Below are 15,356 nucleotides of genomic sequence, written 5' to 3' on the forward strand. Positions count from 1 at the left end.
GAGAGAATTCCTCCGCCCGCTGCAGGACATGCTGGAGAGAATGCCAGCCTGCAGCTCTGCAGGGTGCCCCTCAGGAGTCAGAGGGTCACACGAGGAGTCTGTCTGTTGACTCTCAGATAGCAGAGGGAAGGCACAGTTGCTGTCTGGGGCTCTGGCTGTTGGAAAAGGCCAGTTTCTTAAAAACCCAGGCCAGCTGGTAGTGTGGGGCTCTGGGTAGCGGCCGTCTTCCTGTCTCACCTGTTTCCCTGCATTTCTTTAGAAGACAGGCACAGGTCACTCCCCTGCCCACCTGTGTTCTTTGCTCGAGTTGGGATCTCTTTGATCATCACCTATCTTATCTTTCATTTCCATCGTGAGTCAGGAGACCATTCGGTGATTGGATTCTTGAACAAACTATACTAAGGCATAGCAAACTATACTGTTGTTAGTAAACTGAAATCCTGTCTCTGTGATCCTAGCCACAGAGTATGTGACCCCAGGAGTGATGGCCAGACTAGAGGCAGGCAAACTACACACAGGGTGCCTAATGCAGCCCACTGCCAATCTTGGTAAATAAAGTTGTTGTTGTTGTTGTTGTTTAAGATTTTATTTATTTGAAAGACAGTTAGAGAGAGGTAGAGACAAAGAGAGATCTTGGATTCACTGGGACACTCCCCAAATAGCCGCAATGGCCTGAGCTGAGCCTATCAGAAGCCAGGAGCCAGGAGCTACCTCCAGGTCTCTCATATGGTTGCAGGGGCCCAAGGACTTGGGCCATCCTCTGCTGCTTTCCCAGGCACATTATCAGGGATCTGGATTGGAAGTGGAGCAGCTGGGACTCGAACCGGTGCCCATATGGGATGCCAGTGCTGCAGGCCAGGGCTTTAACCCACTAAGCCACAGAGCCCGCCCTGGCAAATAAAGTTTAGCACCCACTTGTTCATGTATTTTCTGTGGTGCTTTTGTGCTGCTCTGTCAGAGCTAAGGCTTTCTGAGGGAGAAAGGATGGCTTGCGATGCCTAGAATGTTTCCTGTTTGAGCTTTATGTAAAAACGATGAGCCGTGGGCTGGATAGGCGGCTCCATCCTGTGGGACGAATCATCTCCATCTCCTAATGTTCATTCCAAAATGGAAGTTAGGTGGTTGAGAAAGGGAGTAGGAGAGGTCAGAAAAAAGAAAATCGTGTGTCTGAGATGAACAGTATTGAGGGTTTTTGCTTTCAACAAAATTGAAATACCCAGAAAGGGTGGCAGCACACCTTGCATTGTCGCAAACCCTGGGGACCATGGTGCTCCGAGGTGAGGCCGGTGGCAGGTGGCCTGTTGCCTGATACCTAGGATCAGCGCTTTGTGTTCAGGGGAGGGAGACTGCAGGTTCCCCTGGAAAGGCCGTAGGGTGGCCATGGCCACCTAGCGGGAAGAGCTTGTCCCTGAAACAGGAGGCGTTTGCCAGCTATTAGGGGCTGTGGGGTCTGGTAGTGACAGGGCAGCAGGAGGCAAGTGGCACAGAGCTTCTCAGGGGTTAGAAGGGGTGGGGCTGGCGCTGTGGCGTGGCGGGTAAAGCCACCGCCTGCAGTGCCGGCATCCCATCTGGGAGTGGTTAGAGTCCCAGCTGTTCCACTTCCGATCCAGCTCCCTGCTATGGCCTGGGAAAGCAGTAGAAGATAGCCCAAGTCCTTGGGCCCCTGTACCTGCAAGGGAGGCCTAGAGGAAGCTCCTGGCTCCTAGCTTCAGATTGGCACAGCCCCGGCTGTTGCAGATCTGGGGGAGTGAACCAGTGGAGGGAAGACTTCTGTGCCTTTACCTCTGTCTCTCTCTAACTCTGCCTTTCAAATAAATAAATAAATCTTAAATTAAAAAAAAAAGAAGGGACAAGATTTGGGGGAACTAAGTAGTGAGGGAAGGTTTTGTGGACAAGCTTAGCTGTAGTGGCCATTTACAGAGAATCTGCAGAGGGCAGAGCAGTTTTAGGGGTGTGTGTGTGTGTGTGTGTGTGTGTGACGGCAGCCTACCTAAGGGGGTAAATACAACTCCCTTTCATGGTTGATACATCTCAGACTCAGAGAGGTGAAGTGGCATGGCCAAAGACAGTTCAAGTGAGGGGAGAGCAGAGCTGGGATCTGAAACCAGGCCTGGGGGTGGGCATTTGGCCTAGGTGCTAAGATGCTGGTTAGGAGCTTGTGTTCCCTATCAGAGTGCCTAGGCTTGAGTCCTGGGTCCAGCTTCCTGGTACTGCCCACTCTGGGAGGCCGCAGGTAATGGCTCAAGTGATTGGGTTCCTACTCCCCACACTGGGGACCTGGATTGAGTTCCTGGCTCCCTGCATTGGCCTGGTGCAGCCCCAGCTATTGTGGGGAGTGAAGTTTCCACAGGTGTGAGCTCTCTCCCTCCCCTGACCCCATCTCCTAAAGCCAGGCCTGTGTAGACTGTGTGTGCTGACAGCAGAAAGTAAGGACAACCTGTGGCAGCAAGGCCAAGGGTGCTGGCCTTAGGAAACAGGCCAGCTGCAGAGTCAATGGGGGTCTGGCTTCCCCCAGGAAGAGTCTAAGTCGCCAGGCCACTGAGAGCCGACTGTGTTCCATGGGCAGAGGAGGCTCGTGGAGGAATGGGAAGGATGTGGAGCAAGCAGGGGAAGTGGGTCCTCCCGGCCTCGGGACGTAGGCTGCTGCCCATCCTGCCCTTGACGTGCTGGTGTTTTTCTGTGAGCAGGTGCAGTATTCTTCATTTCCTGCCTCCAGGGGAGGGTATTTTCGGTAAAGGGACAGTAGTAAAACCTAAGTCTACTGACGACAAGACAGATTGTACTTAGAGTTGAACGTGGGATTCTTAGGGCTCATCACAATGATTGTGTTGGTTTTTTTAAATGCTATTCTTGGGGGTCAGCATTACGGTGTGGCAGGTCAAGTCTCTGCCTGAAATGCCAGCATCCCATATGGGTGCTGGTTTGAGACCTAGCAGCTCTGCTTCTGATCCGGCTCTCTGCTGATGCACCTGGGAAGGCAGTGGAGGATGGCCCAAGTGCTTGGGCCGGCCCCTGCACCCATGTGGGAGACATGGAGGAAGCTGCAGGCTCCTGGCTTCAGCTGGGCCCAGCCCTGGCCATTAGGGCCATTTGGGGAGTGAACCAATGGTTGCAGGATTTCTCTCTCTCTGTGTCTCTGCCTTTCAAATAAATGAATAAGTCCTTAAAAAAAAAAAGAGAGAAAAGAAAAAGCTGTTCATCTTTCTGGTTGGTTCATCCTAACTGTTCTTTCTATACACGTGGTCTTTCCTTTTAAGAGGAAGTTTTGGATTCTGTGCCCAGTGACCCCGTGAGCAACACCGGGCTCCAGGTCTGCCTGGGCTTTGATCCCTTTCTCCTAAGAGAAAGGAAAACCCACTGGACCTCAACAGCTACCACCTTCAGGGTTGGTTTATGAGTGTTTGGATCCCAGTGGAGGTGAGGGGTGATTGGAGAATCTGTGTAGTGTGAGTGCCTCAGGACGTGTTACATGGTCATGTGTGGACTGACCGTTCTCCTTCTGCCACGAGATTGTGGGAAATTCACTGAGAATGTTCTTGGAAGGGGCAGTTTCTTCTCGCAAGGTCTTTCTGGTGGGCTTTCTGGTAGGCGGGCAGGCAGCACAGGGCCAGAGGAGCCTTAGCAGCTCCCAGCTTCAGTGAGAAATGAAAGCCCAGTGCATTTTCGAGCAGTGACTTGATTGCTGTCCAGAGGGTGCCCAGGAGCGATGGTGGCTGTGGTTAAACTGCTTGCGGCTGTCTGTGAAATCTGATGGTGGGCTTTTCGGTGGAGGGAAAGGAATGTTGGGCAGTTCAGCTGAACGGGCTCTTGTCCTCTGGAAAGTGCCAGAGCTCTGCTGGCTCAGGTGCGCCCCTTGTGGCCAGAGGAGGAAGGCAGCCGCCTCTGCGGGCCTGGGCTGGTGTCTTCCCTGCAGGGCAATGGTAGCACTGCGTGCCTTTAGCAGCGAAGCACATGAGAAATGATCTGTCAGAGACGTTAAAGGTAAACTCAATGTCAGCACGCATTCCTTGCCCTGAGCATGGATCCAATGAAAAATCTACTTGGGACTACACTACAGTGTGTACCTTTGTATCATCTATGGAGAACAAAGAACTTTCTAAGCCAACTAGGAACTGTGTGACATCTAGGCAGGCCCCATAAAGTGGGTATTGGGCCACCCCTGCGATCCTCAGAGGGCTGCCCACTGACCGCCGCCCACAGGGCAGGAGCAGAGTTGGAGTCTCACGGATTACAAATGGCATCTTTGTTCTTTTCTTACACAGCTGGTCAGGTTTGTGCATCGTTGGTGAACTTGCAAAGTCAGGACTCTGCACCCCATGGAGAGTGTAACGTGTACACACACACGTGCGTACACAAACACGGAGGGCACCAACACCCAGGGAAGTGCATAGTTAGGACTTCTCGAAATGGGGACTAGTGACCCTCCATGCTAGCGCGTCCTGGGACTTTGTTAGACTTGCAGATGGTCAGGCCCCACCCAGCCCTCCGGAGTCCCACCCTGGGGGCGGGGGAGTGGGGCTGCCACCTGCGGTTTAGGAAGCCTCCAGGGGGTTGTGGGCCTGGTGACCCAGGTAACTGTTTCTAGAAGATGACTGAGTTTTCCCAATAACATGAAAATCCACTCCTGAAATGTAAACAACATAGAGCCTTCAGGTAGGGCATTCTCTCCATTCTTCCTGCCCAAAGCAGTGGTTCGTCCAAGCCATCCTCTTATTCCTCTGGGACGGCACTAAGGAAAGTCTCATGGTCAAATGAGTTTGGATGAGCTAAGCAAGTGACGCAAGGCATGGTGTAGCTGGGGGGGGGGGGGGGGGGGCACAGACCTGTGGCTGGGGGACACAGATGCAGGCGTTAGGAGCAGACAGCAGGACAACCGGTTCTGGAAGGCGCTCTGGTGGAACGTCTTCCAGACACAGCTCCTGACCTATGATTCATGAAGCTGTCTCGGGGAGGCTGGGGCTGGGGTGCTTGGCCAGCGTTGACGTGGCTTCTCTAGAGGTGGCGTGTCCCTGGAATGCCCACCCCGTCGACACTGTTCAACTCCAGCTGCAAGCTAACCCTGCACGTGACGATGCCTATGGGGAAAACGGCTTCAGCTGTGCCCCCACCCACTACCTACCCTCACACTCCACATTCTCATTAAGGAAACATGATAGTGTATATGCAGGGTGTTTAAAATGTATTTAATCCGACGTTTTCCCAGAGTGGGTTTGAGGCCAGAGTTAGATGTGCATACTTGCCTTTTTATACACATATTATGACACATCAGCTGTGGGTGTGAAAACAGTGTGGTCCCTTGCAGCTTGGGGCTGTCAGCCGGGGCTGAGTGGCACTGGCAGGATAGGTGATCTTGGTCACAGCTATTGGCAAGGACACTGATTGGCCCCATGCGTGAGACGCTGGCCCTGTGGAGACTCAGTGGCTCCAAGACCCCTTGTGTCACGTCCAGCAATTTAAAAAAAAAAACTTATTCAAAAGGCAGAGTTTGAGAGTAAGAGGTCTCCATCTGCTGATTCATTCCCCCAGATGGCTGCAACAGCCAGGGCTGGGCCAGGCCCAAGCCAGGAGCTGGAACATCCATCCACGTGGATGGCAGGGGCCCAAGTACTTGGATGCACCAGCAGGGATCCGGATCGGAAGTGGAGCAGCTGGGACCTGAACCGCTGCCCATATGGGATGCCGGCGTCACAAGTGGTGGCTTAACCAGCTGTGCCACAAGGCTGCCCCCATTGTCTGGCATTTTAGGAGCTGGTGCTTGTGGTGCTGGAGTGATTACCACAGTGGGAGACACCCACAGATTAGTTCAGACTTAGCTGAAAACCTTTGTAAACTAGCTACTTTAAATGGGCTTAGTTTTCTTTGCACCTAGTTGATTGCATTTTGCTGAGTAGTCCCTCTTCTGCTTGTGACCAGCCAGGGCCCGTGAAGCCAGGGGCTGTGCGTTTTTGCTGTATCTTAGGCCAGATGCAACCTGAACAGTCTCCCGGTGCCATGGGCTCAGGGAAGCAGATGCTAGAGGGAGGCAGAGGCACAGTGCTGAGTCTGGGTCCTGACCTGGCCTTTCTTTGCTGTGCCTCTCGGTCTGTTTCTGCATTGGAGGTTTCTAGAATCCCTCTCGGGGCGGTCACTGTGAGGGCTAAATGAGATGGTGTACAGAAGCTATTCCTGCAGTGCAGAGCCTGGTGCGTAGTGAGCCGTCGGCGGTAGCTTTTGCTTTTCGGGTAACAGGAGTGGTATTGTTAGGAAAGGGGTTAGATGGCCACGTGAGGGCTGGGAAATCTGCTGCAGCCTTCCCAGGAAGGGTGCTATGCTGTCCTGGATAGTGGACGTCTTCCCGTGGGAACAGGGACCGGGGATTCTCAGTGCCAAACCTTGTCGCTGGGGCTCTGGATGGAGGTCTGAAGCATCGCTGTCTCCCTTCTAGCCTGTGACTGTGACCCCATGGGCATCGAGACGCCGCAATGTGACCAGTCCACGGGCCAGTGTGTCTGTGTGGAGGGTGTCGAGGGGCCCCGCTGTGACAAGTGCACACGAGGGTACTCGGGAGTCTTCCCCAACTGCACGCCCTGCCACCAGTGCTTTGCCCTCTGGGACACGATCATCGCCGAGTTGACCAACAGGACGCATAGGTTCTTGGAAAAAGCCAAAGCCTTGAAGATCAGCGGTGTGATTGGGCCTTACCGGGAGACCGTGGACTCAGTGGAGAAGAAGGTCAATGAGATCAGAGACATCCTGGCCCACAGCCCCGCAGCCGAGCCGCTGAAAAACATCGGGAATCTCTTCGAGGAAGCAGAGTGAGTAGGCTGTGAGCCAGTGTAATGGCTCACTCTTTTTTTTTTTTTTTTTTTTCCAACTTGATGAATAAACAGCCGAGACTTCCTGGCATGGTGCTTCTGCCAAAGGGTTTGGCTGGTCCTGGCCGTGAGAACAGATCTGGGCCGTTCGTTGTCCACGGTCCTGACTCTGGGCATCTGGATGAGTGAACGCTGGCGCGTCACTGGGGCCCGCAGTTCTGGAAGCCGCAGTGTAGACTGTGTGCATGTTTTATTCAGTGTTGCCGTAGCAAAACCATGCTCCAAGGCAGTGGAGACCAGAGACCCCTGACTGAATCTCTTCTCAGCCGTGCACTGGGCTTTGAACCTGAATGATGGAATCCCTGGGCCTTTGTTTTCCACCCTGGGGAGGAGATGGAGGCTAACACCGGCCTTGCAGAATAACTTAAGGATTGACCTGTGCAATGTAATATAATTGCACAAGACATAATGTGACTTCTTGGGATTATAAATAGTGTCACTTGAGGGTGATTCCATTACCATTAAAAAAAGACTGTGTACTCCCAAGTTGTTTCTGCGGCTCAGCTGCTGGTGTCTAGACCAGTGCCGCAAAATTCCTCCAGTGACGGCAGCTGCCCTACAGTGCCAAGTCCTCCTCCCAGCCGTCTCTGGGTGATCACCTGTCTGTCTGCTGGTGGTGATTTTACCAGGCTATGCAGGGGACTGAGCTGAGTCACTCAGCTTCTCAGGGATCATTTTTCTGCCCTTTGTTCCAGCCTCACCTCTCCTGCCCCCAACTCCCGACCTGGGAGCTGAAGGGACAGAGTGGGAAAGCGTACGAAGCTTTTGTCCCCCAGATGCTACAGGGTTTTCTTGTAGACTCACCATATGGGCATGAGCAAGAGAACTGTTTCATAGCTAAATGTGCACTTTGAGAAGGCGATTTTACATTATAATAATTTCAGCAGTGTTTGTTGTATTTGGTGGGCCTCTGGTCACAGTCTCCAGGAAGCCTGGTGGACTTTTCTATTTTTTTCTTTGAGATTTATTTATTTGAAAGGCAGAGATGCAGAGAGGAGGAGAGAGAGAGATCTTCTATCTATTGGTTCATTCCCTAAATGACTGCAACGGCCAGGACTGTGCCAGGCCAAAGTCAGGAGCTTTTTCTGGGTCTCCCATGTGGGTGCAGGGGTCCAAGCACTTGGGCCATCTTCCACTGCTTTCCCAGGCCATAGCAGGGTGCTGGATTGGAAGTGGAGCAGCCAGGACTCAAGCTGGCACCCATATGGGATGCTGGCACTGCACGCAGAGGTTCAACCTTCTACACCACAGCCCCACCCCAGGACTTTTCATTTCATACTGTTGTTGAGAAGCAGGAAGGGTATCGTGGACATAATTAGCTCAGGTGCCTTACAGCAGGTTCTTCCTGAAGACCTTATAGATTTAAAGTAATAGGTTCCAGAGTGGGCATCTGGGGCAACAAACCTGAGACGCCTGCATCCCTTGTGAGATGCCTGGGTTTGTGTCCCAGCTTCCTGCTAATGCACACGCCGGAAGGCAGGAGATGATGGCGTAGATGCTTGGGTCCCTGACCCTCAGGCGGAAGATGGGGCTTGAGTCTTCTGATCTCCTGGCTTCAGCCCTGGCTGTTGTAGGCATTTGGAACATGAATCAGTGGACAGAAGACCTTATTGTCTTTCTCTCTCTCTTCTCATTCGCTTTCTCTCCATCCTTCCCTCCCTCCTTCTAGAACCTGGTGTGCCGGCGCCGCAGGCGGAGGATTAGCTTATTGAGCCACGGCGCCGGCTGACATTTTTAAATTTAAAAAGTAGAGTAAGCAATGTAGAGTAACCAATCTTTGGGTTTAATGCCAAGGTTTTGTGCCCAAGGCCACGTGGCTGCCCTGGGCGGTAGGCAGTGTGTGCTGTGGGGAGCTGACACGTGTAGCGTGGCCTTGGCCTCAGTAAGGCTCAGCCTCCTCACGCGCAGTCACTACCAGGTGTTGGAGCCATGGTCTGAGCGAAAGCCCGCTTAGGAAAGGAGTTTTGGTCTTGGTCTCTCACCTCTGGGAGAGTTAAAAAGATGTGGTGTCTTTTGAGCCTGCCCAGAGATGACATCCCCAAAACCACTCTGTTTGTACCTTTATTTGAGATTGATTGCAGTCATCTCGGGAAAACTAGTTTCACTAATCTTTTTTGACATAATATCCAAGGGCATACGCTTCTGTATCCAAAGTGGCCTTGTTTAAAAATATACCAGGTCGGGCCGGCGCCGCGGCTCACTAGGCTAATCCTCCGCCTAGCGGCGCCGGCACACCGGGTTCTAGTCCCGGTCGGGGCACCGGATTCTGTCCCGGTTGCCCCTCTTCCAGGCCAGCCCTCTGCTGTGGCCAGGGAGTGCAGTGGAGGATGGCCCAGGTGCTTGGGCCCTGCACCCCATGGGAGACCAGGAAAAGCACCTGGCTCCTGGCTCCTGCCATCGGATCAGCGCGGTGCGCCGGCCGTAGCGCGCCGGCCGCGGCGGCCATTGGAGGGTGAACCAACGGCAAAGGAAGACCTTTCTCTCTGTCTCTCTCTCTCACTGTCCACTCTGCCTGTCAAAAAAAAAAAAAAAAAAAAAAAAAAAAAATATACCAGGTCGGTTTTGATTTTTTTTTAAGGATTGCTAACATTTTTTGAGACCTGCAAAAGCCTTTGAGAATCAACAGAGTAACAGAAGAAAAGCACTGAAAAACCCAGCTGTGTTTTCCCCCAGAAGTCATTGGGTTTAATATTTTATATTGTTATATTTTAACTTAATATACCCAGGTGATCCCTTTAAGAACTTTGCAGACATTTGGGGAGTGAACCAGTTGATGGGAACTGTCTCTCAAATAAAATTTTAAAAAAAGGTACTTATGGCCGGCGCCGTGGCTCAATAGGCTAATCCTCCACCTTGCGGCGCCGGCACACCGGGTTCTAGTCCCGGTTGGGGCGCCGGATTCTGTCCCGGTTGCCCCTCTTCCAGGCCAGCTCTCTGCTATGGCCAGGGAGTGCAGTGGAGGATGGCCCAGGTGCTTGGGCCCTGCACCCCATGGGAGACCAGGAGAAGCACCTGGCTCCTGGCTCCTGCCATCGGATCAGCATGGTGCGCAGGCTGCAGCGGCGGCCATTGGAGGGTGAACCAACGGCAAAAGGAAGACCTTTCTCTCTCTCTCTCTCACTGTCCACTCTGCCTGTCAAAAAATAAAAATAAAAAAAAAAATTAAAAAAAGGTACTTATTCTTGAAGTAGGTCATTTTATTATCTCAGCCTTAAATACCATGCTGCTAATGGCCCTCACCCTTTCAGCATTTCTACCCCTTCTCAGCTGTAATTTTATACCTTGGATCCCCGAGAAGATGGTTGTGTGTAATGCCAGCAATTCTCAGAGGGAATGTCCACTCAAATAGCACGTTCTGTGTGGTATACCTGCCTCCCACACACTGTACAGAGGGCTTCACAGAGTTCATAGAAGATGGATTAAATAATATTGCAAATTATTCATGCACCTAAAAAATTATTTGGAAGGCAGAGTGACAGAGAAAAAACAATTATTTATTTGGAAGGTGGAGTGACAGAGATCTTCCATCTACTGGTTCATCCCCCCAAATGCCTGCAATAGCCAGGGCTAGGCCAGACCAAATCCAGAAGCTGGAAACTCGTCTTCCATATGGGGGCAGGGCCCAAGTTATTTGAGTGGTCATCTGCTGCCATCCCAGGCATTCCGACATGGGACTGGGACGTGGGCATCCCAAGCAGCTGTTTAACCAATGCAAGCCCCTCCATGAACTTTTTGATGCTTCCTTGTATTTGTATGTATGAAACACACACACACACACACAAATAGGTATAAGGCTGGAGATAGAAGACACTGAACAAAATACAGTAGGTTTGGGATTCCAAATGAAATATTGTGAAAACTACATGGTAGCACCTTTCATTGCCAGTAGATGGCACCTTTTTTGCTTTGGAAAGCTGAAAGTAGGGTGCTGGGTGGCAGGAGGGGGCTCCAGTGGCAGCCCCTGGTCTGAAGGGGAGAGGTCGTGCAGAGCAGAGTTGGGTGGCCCCCACTGACCTTCTCCTGTCTTGAGTTGTTAGCGTCTTCGGACGTGGGTGGGATGGTTTGGGCTTGAACTCTGCTCATGCATGCTCATCGTACAGCATGGCCTGGGAATCGTGGGAGCCCTCGACGGCCACAACACGGCTGCACGCGCTGTGGGGTCCCTCTTCACTCCCCTTTGGAGCAAGAAAGATTGTTAGGTCTAATTATGATCCCTTAGAATCAGATCAGTACTCAAGTCACCTCTGCCACAAAAGACCACGTTGGATTGAAATTACAGTGACGGGTACGGTGTTAGTAGGAAAGGTACGAGAGACTGAACAGTTCTCCACGGGTTTATTTTACATAGGTAAGCTTACCTTTCCTGTTACAGGAAACTCACCAAAGATGTGATAGAGAGGATGGCCCAGGTAGAAGTGAAGTTATCTGACACAGCTTCGCAAAGCAACAGCACGACCACACAACTGGAGTCTCTACAGGCAGAGGCGGAGAACCTGGACAACACTGTGAAAGAACTCGCCGAACAACTGGAATTTATCAAGAACTCTGATATTCGAGGTGAGCAGCTTTTTATACAAATATGCAGTCCTAGACAATGGATTTAAACCATATGTCAAACCTCTGGGTATAGCGTCTTCAGGAAAAAAAAAAAAAAGGAAGTACTTGTAATGATTAAAAACTTAGTGAGTCTCTGGCCAGATGGGGATTAAGGTCTTCATTTTACAAAATGTGGGACACAGGGCACAGAGAAATGAAGGGGCGTGCGTGGTTCCCCAGCGTGAATGGCAGTATTTGTTAGAATGGTATTCGCGTCCTGATTTTCCCAGTGAGTAGTTTAACCCCCTGGCCTTTTCTTGGAGAGCGGTTCTTTTTGACAGTTACAATACTGAATTGACATTTCTGCAGATCCTTTCATATTTGGGAATGTTGATTGGTCAGGAAATATTTTTTGCAAATCCTCCACTTAGGGGCTGTTGTAGGCCATCTTGAACCGCCCCAAAAAGTCAAAGTAGAAGTAATGTTAGATCACCCTGGCCATCCTGTTTTATGCAGTTGGTTGCCTTTGGGTTTAACTAGCTTCCTAAAATGTCAAAACATAACCACGTTGTTTTTCTTTGCCTAATAACTCGCCATTTGGCTGGATCTGAATAAATGACTTAGGAAAGGGAGAAATCAGCTAGCCTGATTATCAGCAAGCTGCCTGATAGCAGCTATTAAGAGCTGGATGTTGGCCTGCACGTAGAGACATCTGTGTGATGGACTTATTTTTCAGTTTTCACCCAGATGGTCTGGCGTCCTTCAGAGCTAGGCAGAGTGCTCATGGGACAAGGTAGATACCCTGCTCTCAAGGAGACAGCTCTACTATTTCATAAATACTTTCTTTGTTGAGTTTAAAAACTCAACAGTAGACTTAGGGCCAGAAGACAGCACATGTGAGCACTGCTTGGTAAGGAAGCTCGGTACAACACAGTAAACTGTGGGCAATGTCATTTCCTGCCCTAGGCGCCTTGGATAGCATTACCAAGTATTTCCAGATGTCTCTTGAAGCAGAAGAGAGGGTGAATGCCTCCACCACAGATCCCCACAGCACCGTGGAGCAGTCAGCTCTCACGCGAGAAAGAGTGGAAGACTTGATGATGGAGCAGGAGTCCCGGTTCAGAGAGAAACAGGAGGAGCAGGCCCGCCTTCTTGATGAACTGGCAGGCAAACTACAAAGCTTAGACCTGTCAGCTGTGGCCGAGATGGTAAGATCTCAGGCTTTGGCCTGGTTTCTGTGATGCAAGGAGGAACAAGCCCATCCTGCCTGTGTCATTAATACTGCTCAGTTTGCAAAGCCATCAGCACGAGTGAGGCTCACAGGCTCAAGTCTCTGGACCAGTGTGAGGCTTCCGTGACTCATGCGTGGCCAGGCTAAGGGAACGCCAGCATGTGCGTTTCTAGCCTTCTCCTCTCTCCCAGCCATTTCTCTGTGGCCCAACAGAAGAGTAAGGACCACTTTTGGGGGCTGTTAGATTGACTCAGTGACTTCTTGAAACGACTTTTTTTTTTTTTTTTTTTTTTAATTTGCTGTGAGCTGACAAGAGCCGTCTCAGAGGAGTTTAGAATGGTTCTGGAAGGTCCTTCCCCCAAAACTTCAAGGACACAAAAGAATTTTTTCCATGGTTATTAGCTAAACTGGCCCTTTGTTCCAGTAACTGTACCTGGTGAAGATTAACCGTGCAATCTGCCTAAAAGGTGGATTCATTTCCTAGGAGCTTTTAAAAAGCGACTCCGGTGCCAGATGAAATCGAGTACTGAGTTTAATGAAAATTGGGCAGAAGGCCAAAAGAAGCCAACCTGAACCTGTTCCTGACTCCCATTTCCTTTGTTTTCCAAGGAAGGTCACCCCCTGAGAGAATCTGCAGGGCAGTTTTTCGTGGAGTAAGGCTTGAATTCTCTCAGCCTGGGAATACAGAGTGAGAGAAGAGGGTACATGACTAGCAGACTGGGAAGGATTCGGTCCTCCTGACTTTGTTCGAATGATTGTTCTGGCCCCACCGCAACTTTCTTTGAAAAGGACAAAATGCCCTATCTGTATTGTATCGTGACCAACTGTATTGATGCCTGCAATGTTTCACTTTCATTGTAAGAAACTGGACATCTAATGGAGATAGGGACTAAGTAGACCACTTCTCACTAAATGAAACATGCAGAGGAAAACAAAAACCCAGGGGCCAGAGCACTGTGCAAATGGCACCTGCCAGTTGACAAAGTTGTTTCATACAGACATGAAATGCCAGTCCTCCCAGCCCTTTCCATTGTTTTGATTCCTTCCTTACAAAGAATGACAAAACAAAAATCAGTCATTGCCAACAAGTTGAATCTCTGCAAACTACACTGAGAAGCAGCGAAGCGGGCCCCAGGTGTCCTGGGAGTGGACAGGCACGGGGTCCCTGTGGCCTCTGCAGCCTGCACCTTCCCTATGCACGCTCGGGCGTGGCTGGCTTCCCCGGGTCCCTCAGAGCGCTCCGTGTAGGCTCTGTACTGTCATTCCTAGTACAGAAATAGATGTTGCACCCTTTGTGTTTTTCAGGTACTTCAGTCCTTTGTCTTTGGGGATATTTAGCTAGGCCCATGCTTTTTTTTTTTTTTTTTTCTTTTTTTTTTCCCATGCCTGCCTCTTGAAACAAAACAGATCTCCTGGTGTGCTGGCAGATTGTTTGTACAAAGCATCCTTGAGACCATCATTGTAGGTTTGGAGATACAGTGGGGTTACAATTAAGTTATCAGGCCAAAGAGTTGACTGTATTTATTCAAAACCTTCTTGTTTGGAAGTATTCCTTGTTTGGAAGCATTCTGGTAATTGCTTTTCGTTGCCTCTTTCCAGTATGAACATTGTCTACAAAAGGAAGATTCCTTCCCTGTCTAGCCTTTTCCATCACAGAGCAGGCTTGTAACGTTATCAGTTTGTGTGCCATGAGCAAGGAGTGACAATAGGGAAGTTTCTAGAAGATTTGAAAGGAAGAGGACTCTGAGTGCAGGGAGGGGTAGTGACTTGGAAAAGCTGCATCCACCCTCGTCCCTTTGTACTGTTTTCTCCTCTTTCCCCCCACTTCCATGCTGAAATCCCACAACCCACACGTCCTTCCCCACGAACGGCTGCAATCCTCAACAGTCTCCCCTCTGCCCACTTTCCTCCATGCATCCGGCCCTGCCCGTGGTAAGGAGTGATCCGTCTCACTAACTGGATGTGAAGTTACTAAAATGCCCGCTGTTAGGCCTTTTATGGTACTCTGTTCACTGTAGCAGTTAACAAGGTGAAACAGAGTTCACGGGGCTCTCTGTTAAGCTCCAACTGGTTAGGGGAAAAAGGGGGGAGGGGATTCTTTTTAGCTCCTGCATTGGCAGAATTCAACACGGCACCACCACCAGTGTTTGCACCCTGGGCAGAGCCCACGTGGCACTCTGAGTCACTTGGGCAGAAGGCATTGAGAGGCTGTCAGGTTTCCTTGGCCATGTGCAGGTTCGCTTATCCCTCAGCTTTTTGTTCCTCTGCACTGGGCTCCTGAACACGCTGTTTTGGACCCTTGCTGAGGACCACCTACACGTTCTCTGGGGCCACCCAGGCCCTCGCAGCTGTGCGGCTGCGGCACTCACTATGTGAACCCTCTGTGCCTGATCCTTGGCTCCTTGCAGACCTGTGGCACGCCTCCAGGGGCCTCCTGTTCCGAGACTGAGTGTGGCGGCCCCAACTGCAGAACCGACGAGGGAGAGAAGAAGTGTGGGGGGCCTGGCTGCGGCGGCCTGGTCACCGTCGCCCATAGTGCCTGGCAGAAGGCCATGGACTTTGACCGAGATGTCCTGAGCGCCCTGGCTGAAGTGGAGCAGCTCTCCAAGATGGTAATTCAGTGACAGGGCCAGTTTTTGTTCAGTCTGTTTGCTTGCTTTCAGTTGTGGACTGGAAGATCTGAAAGGCAGAAGTCTGTTCTGAATGCAGGCTGAAATGAAGGGGCATTTCATGGT

The 15,356-nt window shown here is 51.0% G+C and overlaps 1 protein-coding gene across 3 annotated transcripts in view; it reads left to right on the plus strand.

Moving 5' to 3' along the window:
• LAMB1 (laminin subunit beta 1) overlaps nt 1-15,356 on the plus strand; it is a 74,379-nt gene that overhangs the window by 52,135 nt on the left and 6,888 nt on the right. For all 3 annotated transcript variants that reach the window (XM_070071145.1, XM_051849688.2, XM_051849689.2), the window contains 4 exons: nt 6,425-6,794; nt 11,227-11,411; nt 12,357-12,598; nt 15,030-15,233. In XM_070071145.1, coding sequence (XP_069927246.1) covers nt 6,425-6,794; nt 11,227-11,411; nt 12,357-12,598; nt 15,030-15,233 — 1,001 coding nt within the window. The remainder of the gene's footprint in view (nt 1-6,424; nt 6,795-11,226; nt 11,412-12,356; nt 12,599-15,029; nt 15,234-15,356) is intronic.

This window comes from Oryctolagus cuniculus, chromosome 3 (assembly GCF_964237555.1).
Source record: "Oryctolagus cuniculus chromosome 3, mOryCun1.1, whole genome shotgun sequence".
In the NCBI taxonomy this organism is placed as follows: domain Eukaryota; kingdom Metazoa; phylum Chordata; class Mammalia; order Lagomorpha; family Leporidae; genus Oryctolagus; species Oryctolagus cuniculus.